The sequence below is a fragment of the Leuresthes tenuis genome, unplaced genomic scaffold, assembly GCF_036924035.1.
Source record: "Leuresthes tenuis unplaced genomic scaffold, fLeuTen1.0.hap1 SCAF_17, whole genome shotgun sequence".
Lineage (NCBI taxonomy): Eukaryota > Metazoa > Chordata > Actinopteri > Atheriniformes > Atherinopsidae > Leuresthes > Leuresthes tenuis.
Genome location: NW_027325371.1, coordinates 5018641 through 5035675, shown reverse-complemented (window position 1 = coordinate 5035675; position 17035 = coordinate 5018641). Strand labels below are relative to the sequence as shown.

At 43.6% G+C, this 17035-nt stretch overlaps 1 protein-coding gene across 3 annotated transcripts; it reads right to left on the bottom strand.

Moving 5' to 3' along the window:
- Nucleotides 1-5358: 5358 nt before the first annotated feature.
- On the bottom strand, nt 5359-16460 carry znf281a (zinc finger protein 281a). Of its 3 annotated transcripts, XM_072368538.1 has the most exons (9): nt 16342-16460; nt 13800-14247; nt 11241-11342; nt 10667-10793; nt 9398-9481; nt 9163-9281; nt 7544-9063; nt 6949-7014; nt 5359-6712 (listed from the first exon to the last, which is right to left on the bottom strand). In XM_072368538.1, the coding sequence occupies exons 2-8, from the start codon at nt 14196-14198 to the stop codon at nt 6966-6968; spliced, it is 2400 nt and encodes a 799-aa protein (XP_072224639.1). In that variant the 5' UTR covers nt 14199-14247; nt 16342-16460; the 3' UTR covers nt 5359-6712; nt 6949-6965. The 3 variants fall into 3 exon arrangements, with proteins under 3 accessions (XP_072224639.1, XP_072224638.1, XP_072224637.1); XM_072368537.1 differs by having other exon boundaries at nt 5359-7014; XM_072368536.1 differs by having other exon boundaries at nt 5359-9063.
- Between the last annotated feature and the right edge of the window lie 575 nt (nt 16461-17035).

Below are 17035 nucleotides of genomic sequence, written 5' to 3'. Positions count from 1 at the left end.
CTCCGCAATAATAAGGCATTGAAGTCTTTGACATTCAACGTGACATATTTTGACAAATCATCAAAGTATTTTTGTGTTGCCTGGACACATGAAAGAGCGTGTTGTTTAACTAAGGTGTGGACCTTTTCATCAGTTCCATCAATGCCTCATTTCTCACCGCAGAAGTATTTTCCAGGCAAATTCCCCTTCTATCTCGCTACATTCTCCTCATGTTGCCATTGCATCGCTTTTACATCTTTGTTCTGAAACACTCCTCCATCAGAGACATAACAAAGATCCAGCACCGTTTAAACTCGTACACCTTGCCGACCTCCCTCTTATCTCATGCAAATAGTTGCTGACATTGCAACATATTTCCGTAGCATGTGTTAATTATCAGCCTGGCGTCCTTTCTGTGTCGACACACTTGTGTCTTATTTCAGGGCTGGATTCTGGGAAAGATGTTTGCCGTTCTCAAAATGGAACAAAGACTTTTTTTTCTTCTTTTAAATAAACTTTCGTTTTCAACTGTTGAAGGATTTCTCGGCTTCATCCTGAACAGAGAAAAATGTTGAGATGGAGATGACAGTTTGATACCAAAGAGCAGGAAAAATCAAATAATACTGTTTGTATACATTAACCATGTTTTATTCCATTTTCCTGACACTGGCAGCCATGTTAAATGTGTTTAGGTGCACTATTCACTGTTAACTAGTTTATTAAATAATGTGGCATCGTTTCAGTATTTTATAGTTAATTTACATGTATTGAGAGGAACCACTGTAAGAAGCAGCTAGGTGGAGATAATGTTAGATATTGACTCAGAAACCGCAGGCTCGGCAAAGGACTAATTAGGAAGTAACTTGACCGTGAGCTTGGGAGCAAGCTGAACAAGTTCTCTGGTGAATGGATGAAGATCTCCAGAGCTCAGGAGCCTGCAGTTAGCCAAGCTAGTCCCACTCAGCACTCCCTCGCCACAGCTCATGGCTTTTAAAGGAGCACCTTTCCAATACTGGTGCAAGCCCTAGAAAGTGGCTACAGTGGCTACCATTCTGATACTATCTTCCTCTTCTTGAGAATTGCTTTCTGGCTCAGAAATGTATGGTTTAGTGCTAAACATAAAAAGAAACATAATAAGAGATGTGGGCGGGGTCTTTTAGGGTATTCATCCCCACCCCATTCTCTAAAGGAGCCTCGCAGCAAGAGGGTTTCTGGTTGGAATCCCGACTCGGGCCTTTCTGTGTGGAGTCTGCATGTTGTGCCAATATGTGTACGCATTCCCTCCGGACACTCCAGCTTCCTCCCACCGCCAAAAAACATGCATCTCAGGCAAATTGGTGATTCTAAACTGATCCTTTCAGAGCGTGTGAGCGTGAATGGTTGTTTTTTTCGGTTTGCCTCTGTGTGGCCCTGTGATGGACCGGCGACCCGTCCAGGGTGTACCCGCCTCTCACCCAATGACAGCTGGGAAAGGCTCCAGCCCCCCGTGACACTGAGTTGGATTATGTAGGTATAGAAGGTGGATGGATTCTCTAAAGGAGGAAAAAGTCAAAGAATCAAAACCACGCCACCTTAAGGCTTTGATGTTTTTTCCCCCCTCTCTGGCAATACTTTTGACACATACAGTTTTCAGGAACCTGGGTTACTTTTCAAAAGAATAAATAACTGCTGGACTTTAACTGCATGTAATGTGAAGGGCACAACATTTTCATTTAAAATATAGGATAAGCAAAGAGAAGTGCAGACAGACAAACAGTCAGTATTCTGTCTGTCTGGGCAGAATGATTTAAGGCAATTTACAGTATTATTATAAAAGAAAAGAGTCTATTATTAATCTAATCAATGCATTACGTGTTCTAAGCTCTCAGAGCGCGGAACAAAGAGTCATTATGTAGGGTTGCTGTGGCCAATTCGCCTCACTTCAGGACATGTATCAGCTACGTTTGTCCACATCACAAAAACAGCAGTGTCACAATAAAACCAGATCGTGAGATGGCAATGCTCCATTTCTCCATAGGATCCCAGATATGATGGCAACCCGAAACATTTTCCAGTTTCTAAACTTTGCCACTCTTAAACCTAACCATCACAAATGACAGTGAAGTTGAAGAGTGTCAGAAAATATCTTTTATCATATCCCAGTACATAAAACCTCAGAAATGAAGGAGAGTGAGCTTTCTTTTTCACATCGGCAACTGCAACTGACAAGTGCCTCAAAAACACAAATGTGAGCTTTGTAGAGAAGCTACAGGAGAGAAGTCATTATCCACCATCTGAAAACATAACACTTCAATGTAGATCAAAGTGATATAGTGCAATAAAGAGACAGACGCCGCCATCTCTGGAGGCCTCCTGCCAGTCTGAAAAAACTCTTTATTTAATTAATCTTTACCAATGCCTCATGAAAGCTCGCTCCTTCCCTTTATTGCAGTTTTCCCCCTTCAATATCTAACTGTGTACACAACCAAATATGTGGACATTTACCAGCTTTAACGATAAGAACATCATTCGTGTCACTCTCACATTCACCCTGCCAACAGACAGAGTCAACAAGAGCGCAAACACTAAAGGCCCAAAGTTCACAGGCAGAGTTTAGTCAGTATCTGCTGTGCGCTCAGCCAAAGCAGCTCTTATGACACCGTTTTATAAAAGTGACAACTTCCTCTGTCACTCAGCAAACTACTGACGCATTCCTCCTGGTTACACCTTCAACCTTCATGCTTCCAGTCGTCATTTTTCACTCACAATTAACTGATAAATATTGAGTCACGATGACGTGGAGAAAGTTCTAACAGCAGAAATCCACAGAAAAGAAACTTTGGTCACGTCATCTTAACACAAAAACAGAAAAGGCTGTTATTTAAAACTATGAGGTTTTGGGTGTGGAAAAAAGAACAAATAGAAATTAAAGGAGCAAACAATTCCACCAGTCAGGTTTGATGCTACAGAGATGGGAAGGTAGTGGAGTTCTCTTTTCTGTTTGAGGAAGCAGCTTAATTTCTCAAACAAATGTCAGAGTGGAAACTAAAGCAGGTCAAATCCCCATTGTATATGATCATGGCTGCATAACAGCTGTATAATTGTCTGACAGTTTGTGATTTAAACCACATTTAGCTTTGGTAGAAGAAAAAATGCTGCAGAAGAGAAGATGCTGAAAAACTAGATACTGGTTTGAAAAGAGGTGCTTTGAAAAAGTGGATAAATGTGTAAAAGTCTTTGTAGGTTTGTTTAACAGAAAGTCTTCGCAATGGTCACCTCATTCCCTTCGAGAGCCACTTTTTAAGTAAATGAAAGAAAAAGTGCTTTTAAAAGCGATCGTAAAAACGTGCTTGTTTTAACCGACCTGCGGTCAGATAAATGAGAACTTCTTCAGCAAACAGGGAAATATCCATTTGGAGATAACGCTCTTGTCATTGTTTGTATTGCTTCCTGGAACACCAGCTCTCAGGTCAGTGTTTTATGAGGTGTGCCGGGATTTTAAGAAGTGACTGTGAACCTGATAGTTCATTAAACCCCATTTAAGAAGAAAAACAAGTTGGCTTTCCTTTTTAGCCCTTGATGTGCTGGTGAGTGAGCACTCATAGTATTCTCACCTCATAGTTTTAGATTGGTTTTATGCCTTAAGATGGATCATTTACATCTATTTTTGCATCAGGTCCCTCTACACAGAAAAATGTCCATAAAAGGCACATAGCAGAACGGTACAGAGGATGATGTGGAAGAATCAGTGGTTTTGGATGCTGTTCTGTAAGAGGTTTGAGACATATTTCAGAATAGACATATTTCACCTTTAACTTAATGCAAAAAAAGACAGCGATGCATGAATTAGACTCATTAAAGAAGCAAAAACATGAAGAGGAACAGTACCTTTAGAATAAGTGAAGGTAGAAAACAAGAAGAAACATTTGTTTGGCTTTTCCTTGATGGAAGTGACTAAGGAAGCAAAGGCCTGCAGACTAAAGCTGCTTGTGTCCTCTTCAACCTACTGATATAGATGCAGTTTGATGCTGGAAAGTTGGTGGAGGGTATTTGACATGATTGTCATCTCCAACTTGATCACTAGAAACAAGTAATTGTTAAATCCAACTTTGAAAGTCCGACCAGGGACGCAACAGATGTTGCACTGCTCATCTCTGCAACAATAATTAGAATAAATCCCCAAACTCTTGTTGAATAGACAGAAAGCCCATCTGTAAATGAGTTAGGGGTGTAATAAGAAGCAAGAATACTGGCTCTGTTTTAGCCTGGCCAGATCACCATGGTAACAGGCTGAACACGCAACCTGCTCCAGAGAAGTTTATGGTCGAATAAACAAAATATACATTATTAATAATAATAATGCCACTGATTCGGTGCGGGTAAGTAGGACAGAATCAGACTGAAGCAACATCCGAACGTCGTGCTGAAGTATTCTACAGGAAATGAATAAATGAAACTTACGGGGGGGGGGGGGGGTTAAACAGTCAGAGAAAATCAATAATTCACCTAAAAGCAGGTCAGTTTCCCGCATTTCGATCAAATTTAACCACAATACACAGTTAATACTGTGACATCTTTTTGTTTTTAGCATTTAATCTATTAACTATTGGAACGACCGTGGATTCATGTCGTAACTAAAAATCGCTCCATTAGAGCAGAGCTCAATCGGACTTTGGATGAATTCCTCAGCTGAAGGAAAGCTGAACCTGTTGACCGACACTGATGCATTAAAGCAGCTTTTGCAGGTACAATAAAACTAAATGTAGGCTGTGTACGTCTGGTCCTGATTTGCCAACAAGTCTGTCAGAAAAGTCAGCTGGATAAATTTGAATATTAGAGAATATTCAACCCATAAAACTCGGCTTTGATGGGGTCAATGAGCTCAGTGATTTCCACTCATAACGGGTCCATGTATTAACTCGTCATTTTCTGGCAGCCTGTAGTCAACCCTCTTTAACTGCAGCAGCTGTTTTTTCTCACTGCCTGCTCTTCTTCTGATTGAAGTGTCAGGTGATCTGTATATTTTGTAAGAAAAAAAAGCATCAAATGACGGAGTAAAAAGCTCTGAGGTTGAAGGGCTGATCACAACCTTTATCTCAGCGATATAGTGTTCATCGAGCAAGACAGCACGAAGAATGAGCTTACTAGCACAGATTTATGGATGAAAGTCCAGAAATTTAAGGAAAGATTAACTTAATCTCAAATTAATCTTTCCTTAAATTAAACTCAATCTGGGCAAAGTCATGCATACATGATCCATGACTATGCCCAGTGGCTGGTGGCAGGGATTGAGTCTGAGAGGCCATCTAGTGGTGGAACTAAATACAGCTACATTAAGCTTCAGGAAAGCCTCAACATCACCCCCCGCCTCATCTACCCCGCTAATAAAGGGAAAAACAGTTCATGGTAACAGCAGTTTTTATTGTTTTGTCCCCATTCAGTCACTTTTCAATTCACCGGACAGATTGTGAACCGTGTCACGAGAAGTTGAACGAACACAAAGTAATTAACAATATCAGCTACAAAATTTGCCTGTGATTTCAAAGAAAAAAGGAAAGAAAAGGGTGGGGAGGGGGGATAAAACATGGAGAAATCTAAATTTTACAGGGGTCAGATGTAGTGTTTTGTACATTTTTTTGTAAGCAATAAGACAAAAAAAAAAAAGGGAGGTGGAGGAAAGAGATGGAAGTGAAGAGACTGAACACTGGTTGGCATGAGACATGTACAAAAAGTTTAAGTGTAGTCGTACAGAAACATGAAATCTTAACACATACAACAGCATTCCAGCTTCATACAAACCTTCACATCTTAGTCCCTGGTTTACAGTGATATGAGGTATATGTGAGGCGAATAATCGTTTAATGCCTCAACATGGAGACGCATTATTCTTGATATGACCGCACTGCATTCACTCTGCCGTGTTTCATGATTGCTTTAACAGGTCATCGGGGCACAAAAGGGTCCAAAGACCCAGTCAGAGCAGCAGAGTCATATTATTCCCAGCACTCAAGGCCAGTTGTTGCTATGGAAGACAACGCAATTGTCCATACAAAGAACGGACGTTTCAAAATCAGCAAGCGTGTAAATCTAACATCAACTACACAATATCTTGCACCTGTTCTTAAGAGGAATAGGCACCCGGCTTCTAATGGGACAGAAAGATTTAAACGTGTACATTTCTGGTCAGCCTCCAGAAGTGTTTGATCACTAATGCATTTTGTCCTTAAAGTCAATAAGAAAGCAAAGCTGCTAATTCATTTATCAAGGCAACTAAAACTAGGGGTTTGAATAACATTTACATTATCCCGATTAAATATCACTGGATCTTAAAAAGCCCACCCACAATCCCAAGCTAAACCCTTCCCAAAAAAGTAAGAACAAAGAGAAAACTTTTCACATATCAACCCTCCCCTTCCTTCGTCCATGCTACCCAAACAAAAGGCATCCCCACCCCGCAACCAGCTCCACCCCAGAGACTCCACCTGCACGTGTCTAAGAGTCAGCTCACGCCCGACGCTCCAGCTTTGATCCGACAGAGAATTTACACAACGCAGGAAAGCGGCTCAAAGTGCCAAGCGGACTCTTTTAGATAAATAAGAGGAAAGAGACGAGAACAGGGGAGAAGGGAAGGCCGTTCTACCGCTGTCCAACAGCAACCTCTATTGGCCGAAAAAAAGCCCGAACGTCACTTCTGTTGCCCAAAAATACGACGTTTAGCCCCTGAAGCTGCTGTCCTTCCGTTCCTCAACTTCAACTGGCAGATCCCCAGAATGATTAAAACTGTTACTTTACATAATATATATTCTTATAAATATATATAGAAATTAATATATATGGCCCTTATTGAAGAAAACATGATTTTCACATTGACATGAAAGTACCATAATCTCTATATAGCCAAGTAGAAAGTGTTTTCAGTGTTCAAGTGAGCTGGAAGCAGTCGGTTTTTGTAAGAAAACATAAAAATTCTCTTTGAAGTTGCAAACTTACACTTCTGAAAAGAGTGCTCAATGCCCCCTGTAAGCTCCTCCTGTCCCACTTTTTCCTGAGTAATACCTGTAACAGACAACGTTTCTTTCTTTTAAGCCATATCAATTGTGGGCAAATCCCTGCCATCATGATTTTTTTTGTTTTTTTCCTTTCAAACATTATTTTACACGTGTAAAGTTGGATTGCTCAAACACCTCAGACCACTGGAAAAAAAACCAGAAAGTATCCTGCGCTCGTCTACACTCACTCAAAAAGTACTCGGTTTATCATAAACGACCAGACCAAATGTCACTAACGTGTAAAATACATATTTAACTTAAAAATAACAGATACTTTCAAAAAAATTGCATTTGCAGGACGCCTTGTAGGCTTATTGCAGAGGAGAGGAGTGGGCACAAAGACAGAGCAACAGTATAATTAAAATATAGATGTAACAAAAAATAACAATAATAATAATTATAAAATAGGAGCAAAATGAAAAGAAGAAAAACAGAGTGTTCTCTCCCTCTCAGGCTCTCATCTGTAGCTTTGGCTTGTTGGTGTTTTGGAACCTGTACTAACTGGCTCATTGACATCAGATAACAAACTACTATACCCTGAGAATTCAGAAACAGGCGTCCGTATCCTGTGATCCACCTCCCCGCTGGAGTCAGTGCCGTAAGACAAACTGTGGCCGTCTGACTTAAACTGGGTGCCAAAGGCCTGGGCAAAGTTTTCTATCTGGTAGGAAGGCTTCGACGAGTCCAAGGAGGCCAGATCCTGCGAGGGGACGAGGGGAAAGACTGCTGCCGCCCTGTTCTTGACCTGCGCTTGGTCCTTCGGGCCGCTCAGGTCGGAGGGGCTGATCTGGAAGGATGACGGGGGAGTGGAGGAGTGCTGCTTCTCCAACTGCTCGGTGAGCTCCTGAGAGGGGGTAAGCTGCTGGTGTGTGGAGGCCTCCAGGCTGCTCAGGTGGAAGCTGTGCTGTGGCGAAGAGCCCGTCAGCATTGCAAAGTGAGACTTTGGCACAGAGGAGGGCAGCGAAGGCGAGGCCACCGACTGGCCAAACCCGCACTCCAGTGGGGACGTAGTGTAGATGTTTTTGTCAGCAAAGAGGGGATTTCCTTGGTGGGAACTGGTGAAGAGTCCTGAGGGAGGAGGCCCGGGGCACAGAGGGAAGCTGGCACTGTGGCTGGTGCGCTCCAAAGCCTGCAGCAGGAAGCGGGAGTATTCATGCATCATTACAGTCTTGTCTCCTGACGGGCTGGGGGTGTCGTTGCTGTGGCCCATGTCAGAACCATCAGCGGAGGCGGGGTTCAGCTCCACGTGGTGGTCGCTGATGTCGAAGTGAACGTCATGGTGTGAGCCGTCGGGCTTTTGGACGTAGTGGTCAAGGAGGCTCTGCAGCACCTCATCGGGGATCCCCGACTTGTCGAGACTCAGAGAAGCGTCGTTGTCCATGTCGCTGGAAACGCCTCCCTGAATGACAGAGGGCTGCGTGGACAAATGAACACTGACGTCATACTCACTGCTGGCTCCTCCAGCCACTGCAGGCCCAGAGGGGGCTGCATTGTGCGCTGCATGAAGGTAGCGCCTCTTCTTCAGAAACTGCATGGCGTCATCGTAGTTGCTGCTGGTGGATCCAACTTTAGCCTCGTTACTCTGCATGAGGACAAGGCCATCCATAACCCCAGCTTGTTCCAATGATCCGGCTTTGGCCTGACCCTGGCTGAGTTTATCCAGGTTCTTACGATTGGCCTTCTTAAATGCCATCTTCGGAGCTCGGGCATGGTGGCCCTGCTGCATGCTCGGCCCTGGCTCAGTGGAGGAAGACACAGTTTGATTCTCTGCAGAATATTCATGGAGGCTGTAGCCTCCAGATACAGCTGCACCCATATGCGTCTCCCTCACCCCTCCTGCATCTCCCTTTTTCTTCTTCCGCTCCCCTCCCTCTCCACCATTTTTGGACCTTGCCCTTCTTCTACCAGAGCTCCCGGCATTTCCCTGAGTGATTCCATAGCTGCCCTGTCCCATGTCTACACAACCCAGGTCCATCATCCCGGGATCCAGCCCCTTCTTTATGGCTTCCCCACAGGTCCGCTTGTGCTTAAGAAGTCGATCTGTCCTTGAAAAATACTGAAGAGGACAAACAGCACATGTTGCCTTTAGTAATTTCACAACACAAAGATCCCTTTGAGCACTCAGCAAAGAGGAGGATTTAATTGGATAACGAACCTGTTGGCAGGTCTCACATCTGTACGGCTTTTCTCCGCTGTGCGTCCTCTTGTGCCTCTCCATGTGATACTTCTGAATGAATCGCATGTTGCACTGGTCACAGCTGAATGGCTTCTCTCCTGTCACACAAGAACAGCACGAGCCAAGGTTAATCTCTCTCTGCTGCGCTGAAAAATGACTCACAGATGCCACCAGGGCTGAGGTTATTCGATTGGTTTACTTGCTAATCACTCACCACTGTGGATTTTCTCGTGTCGCTGCAGAAGGTACTTCTGAATGAAGCTCATGTTGCACTGACTGCATCTGAACGGTCTTTCACCTGAAATGAAAACCACAGGAAAAGTGTGCAGTTGTCACTCATTCCTGGAGCAAAGGTGGTGATGTTACGGCCTCAAAAAAAGAAACAATCGCCACAAATGATGATCGGGAACAACAAAAAACATACAGTACAACTTTAAACACAGAATCACAACACTTAAGTAACCCAAACAGCCTCTGAGATTATTACAGCCATGCAAATCCCAGATTCCTACTAACTCCATCTCATGAAAGTGGGCGCTGCAAAACAGGAGAGATAATTTCATCCAAACACGCTTTCATACTGATATGCAATAATACTCTCAGCCTACGGCTAAATTCTCGGCTCATGAAGCCGTTTTCACACAGCTCACCGCGGCGGTGGGGCACAAAGCCGGGGAGCAGGGTGCACATGCTCAAATTGTGTCCAAGTTCAGCGTCAGTGTCAAGGTAACCGAGCAGCTAGTTTTTCCAGCTGCAGACTTGGATGCAAGATCATAATATTCTCGGGAGTTAGGAGTCTAGGCTTGTTTATGTTCATGCATTTAACAGGCGCTTTTATCCAAAGAGACTTACAGGTAGGCAGATGGGGTAAGGGGGCCTTGCCTTTGATGCAGGGGATTTGAACCCAGGTCTCCCACATGAAAGGTCTTACCACAACACTACATAGTCCCAACATTCAGTCCCTCCCAGGTCTGACACAGGCTGAGCAGCGTAGACTCGTGTCACTCAACATGGAGGCTGAACTGGTCTGCTCAGTATTACTGCCTGAGGATTTTCTGCTGTCTTCATCCAAAACAGTCTGTGTCATATTTAAGAAAAAGGCACAGCTCTCCCCCTGCTCTTCCTGTTTCGCTAAAGTACAGGTTTTAGAGGTCCACAACTTGCCAGTAGCTCACGGGCACACAAGGTTGTTTTTATGTCAATTTCGGGGCACAAATCAGTGAATTTAAGACCTGGGGACTGGCTGCAAACGATCAGAGCTCACAAAGAGTCAATGTGTTGCCGCATCTTCTTACAAATGAGTCCCAGATAGAGTAGGATATATTTTAACTGTTGGATGGATCATACCAATCGCTTGTTTTGCATTAAGAAGAATGCTCTGTCCCACTATTCAGTTTGCCACTCACTGTGGTCACGGATACATTAGAAGAAGCTGGTCTAATTTACAGCACAAAGAAGGCAAAACACAAGCACACTTTCATACCTGTGTGAATGAGGACATGTCTGCGAAGGTGATAGGAGCTCCTGAAGGACGCAGTGCAGTGTTCACAGATGTGAGGCTTGGTTCCTGGAGACAGGCTGCCTCCATCTGCATCCAGCATCATTGATTGCTGCAGAACAACACAGCACAGAGAGGGAGAGAGGTCAGAGTCGCTCGGTATTCTGTGTCAGATGAACGTTACAATCCCAGGTTGATTTCAGAAAATGTGCAGCATCCTTTTTCTTTCAGCACAAACTCAAAGTCTGGGTGTTATTTCACAAAGTCAAAAGCTGCCACAAAGCAAATTTACAAGAAGAATCCCAACAGTACCTGCCTGTAAAAAAGGCAAATCTTCATTAATAATAATGATATCAGTGACCTGACCTTTAGCTTCAGCTGCTTTTCCTCACAGCTCTATGCTGCCATTCTCTTTTTAAGTTACTTTAGTGAACCAACACATTTTTACATATAATTCAGTGAACCCATTAAACACGCTTACTTTCTTTAGGGTGACATCAATGAGTGCAGAGAGGACTGAATGAAATAGGACCACACTTGTAAACAGATAAATACAAACCTTTGCCTCACTTCTCTTCCTTCTTGGTTTACCCTCCTGTCCATCACCGTTTGACCTCCGACCTTTCCTCCCAGCGGCCTCCTTTTCTAACTGACTCGGCAGCTGCGAGGATGACAAAGGGAGAGGGCCGTGAGAGCGAGCCACGACGAGGGAGTCACTTGACTGGAGATTAAGGGTCTCCGCTCTAAAACTAGTTTGTTGCTCCTGCAAACGAACATTGGACAACGTGCACAGACTCATTGTGAAGGATGTGGCTGGCGGAAGAACATCGCGCAGAATTTACAGGACTTTTATGGAAAAGCAGCCATTATACTAACCGAACAATTAACAAGTGGCACACCTCACAAACTGAGCTATACATTCAGAATGATTCAACTTTCCTCAGACACAAAAGGAACAGAAAGGGCTGCGACTCCCTCCATCCCCTCACAGCTGACCATCCCTTCCTGCCCTCTCACCGTCAGTCAGCAGGCAGCTCCGCACTGCCAGATGGTGACTGACAACACAAATGTGGGTGCACCTGCTGCTCTTAAAATCAGCCCAATGTTTGGAGTAAAAACAGAGCAGAGTCGAGCCAAAATAAAAAGCCGTCCAATTTGGACTTTTAGTGGGTATCAGCAAATATTTTAAGAGCCTGGAGAGTCAGAAAATTATTCAGCAACTGTTTAAAGCCAAAATACAAAAAGGCTCCGCGGTTCTGACTCACCAGAGTATTATATGTAAAAAACAGTAACCTTTAGTTCAACCCCTGGCAAAGAATATAAGACAGAAAAATAAAAATAACTATCCTTGATCAGACAGTTGTAGGAAAAAAAGGAATTAAATGAAGACAATAATTGAATCTGCTCAATATTCAGGCTTAGTGACCTCTGAGGACTTTCTATTGTCAGCAGAGTGTGGATGTGTATATTTCTATTTGAATGGGCACAAAAGATGTCTGAAATGAAGTGCAAGCTCAAACAAGACAGCTGTGTCCTTGCCAAAACATTCTCATTCACGCTGAGGCCGGATGACATCACCCCTGCGCCCAAAAAGAGAAACTACTTTGCATCTCAAGCCGTCGGGAGATTTATATCTCCATAACGAGTTTCACACAAGCTTCTGTGCGGCGCCATCAGGCTCCTCGCTCTCAGGATTTTAAATGACAATGCAACCAACAATTATTCCAAAGTGAATGTTTTCTCCCATCCGAGCGCACGCCGTTTAAAACTGATCCCACACCGATCGCAAGATTAAAAGTGACTCCACAATCGTGGCTGTTACAGCAAATGAGCTAAAAAAGGACCGAAGAATTGTACCGGCAACGAGGGAAGAACGCGAGGCCGAGACAAGCTGCTGAAACGCTAAATAAAAAAAGGCTCCGGTGATGATGAGGAGGAGGAGGGCCAGTCGCTACACTCACACGCACAGTTAAAGTGAGCTACAGCCCTTCTGACTCCACACAGCCACAGGACGGATGATTTATTGACCTTCTATTCAAGTATTTCCAACTCAACTACGAGAGGTGGCAATATGCCGCTTTCTATTTTATCTTTCCATTTATCCGGCTTTTTCTGGTTGACCTATTGGTCACGGACAAGAAAAACCCAATTTGGCTTCAGCTTCTGTGTAAGTCTGCACAGCCTCTTGTGTCGTTACCACCTTCTTCGGTTACTTCTGGGTGACAGCCTGGGGCAGGAACTGTGGAGCACGCCCAGAGGGCCTCGGACAGTTTGAACCCCATCGAACACACATCAGTATCCGGTTTTTTTTGTGGCTTCATTCTTTTAATTCATCATTTGACCCTCCCTTATTATATTCTGAGCCTAAGTAGAGAACCACAGCTCTGATGCAGTCGCTGTGTGTGAAAGCTCCTTTAAGCAGCTCCCAGCGTTTCCAAACGCTTACTCATAAGTGCAGGTGCAACCAGGATTAATGAGATCAATAAAACCCAGCTGTTCAAAACACAAAAATGAGCTCATGCATCTAAACTGCTGCCTCGGCTTTGTGTCCACGCTGAAGCTCAGTTTTTAAATAGTTTTCTTGTGGATTTTGCATATTGGTTGCTCTACCTGTGAGCAGCCCTCTGCTCTGACCTACAACAGGTTTCCTGGCTGGGAGTCGATGCGTTGGCAGTTAAAACTGAAAGAACTGGCTCCTAGTTAGGCTCTGGCTCTTTGCTTTGTCAGAAAAGGAGTTTAAAAACAACCCATGTCTGGTTTTCCACACTGTATTATAATTTTTCCATTATTAGACTATTCATCTATTCACTGTTGTTCAGGGATGTCTTTTAAATATCTTGTTTTGGAGCATTTATCACCATTGCTGGAGGCTTTATAGCCCAAAAGATGTTGAAATGATAGTATTGACTAATTAAACTGTACAATAGTTTTATTTAAAATAATGCAGGCGGCACAAAAAAAGCTCCACGGACATATTTTGGGTCTTGGTGCACAATAGTTGAAATATATTGCATCATTTCTCCAAACTTAAAGCATCTGAGGTTAGACGGTTTCGCTTTCAATCAACGGATGAATGAATGAAACTGACGTTTGTGCTCTAAACTTCAGCTGTACTTACGTTGGCCATGTTGGTGTCATGCATCAGCAGGTTGTGGTTATTACTGACAGTCACCTGCAGCATCTCGGTGCTCTTCCCCAGACCTCCAGGGTAGAGCGGCAGGCGATAATCGTGCTCCGACAGCTTCTCCTGCTTGATGCCCATGGTGTGAACATAGTCTCCCACGCCAGCGCATCCCAGGCTGCCACCGTGCGCACCCACGCTGCAGTCAGGGGAGTCACGCTCCTTCTTCAGGATCATTTCCTGCGGAGGATGGTCGTGCATGACGGTGTGGAGCCGGGTGAAACTGGTCACCGGAGGGAGGTGGCTGAACATAATCATGCCGGCTCCGAAATTGGAGTCCATGCTCCCGTTGGAGCGCAGGAATTCATTCCCTAGCTTGTCTTGAATGATGCTCATGGTGAACGCTGGTGGGCAGGAAAACTATGGGGTGGAAATCAGTGGTATCCTGTGAGGGAAACAATGGCAGCAGCTAATGTTTAGAACAGTAATAATGCTTAGGAACGACACAAATTACAGCAATATTATAACTCATAATCTATCCGAGGGGACACAAACAAAATAATAGTCAACGGACAATAGATATAAGCCAGTTAAGCTTGGTCTTCAGGAATCAGTGTCACGGCCTCTGATCTCACCACCGGCGCTTAGTGGGATTAAACTGACGGTTTGTGGGTCAACAAAGGGCTACAGTCTTGAATACATGGAAACAAGGTGGAGAAACAGAGAGTTAAACTGCCTTTGGCTGATTACAGTGTGCATGGTCGATGTTTTGGGGCCAAAAAGGTCACGATGACTGCAATTCCAGACAACAGACAAGGATTGAAGTTGTGCGTTAATCTTTTTGATGGGGCTGTCTGACCCAGTCATCCTATTTGTACGAGCTTATCTGCCAATGAGAGTGCACATAGACTGCATTAGAATGACTGCGTACTTATGCCGCTCCTGCATAAACAAATCAAGTGTTTAAGCTGTAATAGCTATGAATTAGTACTGTTATGCATGTGTCAGCAACAAGGACTTGAGTTTCATCTGCGTTTTGATGAGATTCGGAAAGTCAACACGATATTGTAACCATCACTGAAATAATTTAACTGTCTTTTACTAAACTTTAAGTGTAAAATTAAGAATGCCTTTAATTGGTGTTGAGCACTGGAGCACAAATAAACCTTTAAATTCTTTGTATTAAGGCTGGAAAAGGTAAACATTATGCAAGTTACAGGAGCTAATTTTGCTGGATCTGAACATGTTTTTTTGTTGTTTTCACAACTTTGGGTGCAAAACTAACAAATGTCTACCAAATGACTGGACTCTCCCTTTTCACTAAGGTTTGAAACTAAATGTGCCCGCAGCAACGCTGTGGTGTCGAGATGTGGTCAGTTGAACTGTAAAAGTTAAGCTCCTGGAGATTAACAGCTGCTCATTTTCCACTCAGGTGCGATTAAAGCAAAGCAGACGAAAAAGATGCACAAAGATGTGGGAAACTATGTCAATATAATGATGGAAACATGTCAGATTCAGCTGTTCATGAACAAGTAAAAGGTTTAAAGTGAAGGCAAACTGAATAAAACTGTATGCAAATATATCCTTAAGATGAAAAGAAAATTAGGGTGCGAGATTGATGGTAAAGTGTCTCTTTCCAGCTTTGTTTTTTCAGCAATTCCCAATCAGGTTGAATTCAAATTACCATAAATCACAAGCTTTTACAATTATGTTTGGCAGCACGAGTGTGTGTCTGCTGCCAAATGCCTTCAGCTCTGATGGAGCGTTAGCAGCAGCCCAGCTACCATAAAACTACTTTATCCAAAAATTAAGTATTACTTAATATACTCCAACAACCTCAGCTTTCTTTGGTGTGTTTCGGCAGACGAACTGGGCTCTGCACTGCGCGCATTTACATCAACTACCACGCTTGATGGCTGTAAAATTAGCAACCCAGCTAACCATTTGGCTAAGCAGTCTTGCGGGGCCCTTCTTCTTTGTGATGCAGGATCAGGCAATAATTAATATGGCCATGCAATAAAAGCAGCGGATCCGCGCTGATGCACGCCAAAGTACGAGCACACGAGCGAAAACCAGCAACACAACACGAGAAAAGTCGGTTTTTAACAGCGTGAACTCGGTTAGTTTTCTACTTCTTCAAGAGGAATTGGAATATTTTTGATTTTGGGGCAGATATCAAGCACAAACTAAATCTGCAAGCCGGGCAAATATCAAGGACGAAAAGCGGTTTGAGCTCGAAAATTAAAGAAACTTTGCTCATTCTTCACGTTTTTCCCCCAGGTTGTTAGCTTTGTTTCCCGGACGGTTAACCGTGTGTTACTGATGGAGCAACGCGCAGCATTGACCCACAACAAACGGCCCATACAACTCCAGCGAACAATGATGCTCGTCCCGACTAGCCGAGACAGCTAACTTAGCGGCTAACTAGCGGTAACACAACGTTAGTGCGCTGCGCTTTGTTGTCTGTCCCGTACGGAGAGTTTAACCCCAGCAAGCCGCCAGTTCTGCCCCACTGCTAAATCACACGACTTTCTCTTACCGGTGCAGGACCATGACCCGCTGCGGTGGCTCGCGTTGTTCACCCTCAGCAGTCCGTTTTAATATCTAGAGCCAAAACATTGTTCTCCCGCAGCAGCTGGGTTCTTCCATCTTGGCTCGGCGCAGAGCATTCTGGGTCCCGCAGGCGTCCCGAGAAGAGACGAGTGATTCATATCAACAGCCTATAGCACGATTAACATCCTTTAATATGTATTAATGCGTTTAATACAGATTTACCCTTTTGAAACAGCCTTTCAAACCCGATATGAATTCATTCATAATAATTAGTTATTTTGGCGTGTAACTGACCTGTAACTGACGTGTAACTGTCTTTTTTTCAGCAAAGACATGATTTTAAACCATGTTTAGAGTTGTATTTCCACAGGTTGTCAAACAGTATGCAAAATATAAACTTACAGGGACAGAAGACGGCCCATTATGAGTTTTTACTTTATTTAGCAATAGATTACTTTAAACTATTACCTGGCAATACATAAAAGTGCACGCTGTAAATCTATAACACTGTCTTTCTGTACATCATAATCACAAACCACTGCTGAATATACATTCCTTGCATGTAAATAAACTTCATACAGTGCAAATAAAATAAATCAGTAAATCATTTAAACTCCTCCCAACACTATGTTAGTGTCTTTGTGGTCCTGAGCCAAAATCAGAGAATTCAAATACTGAGC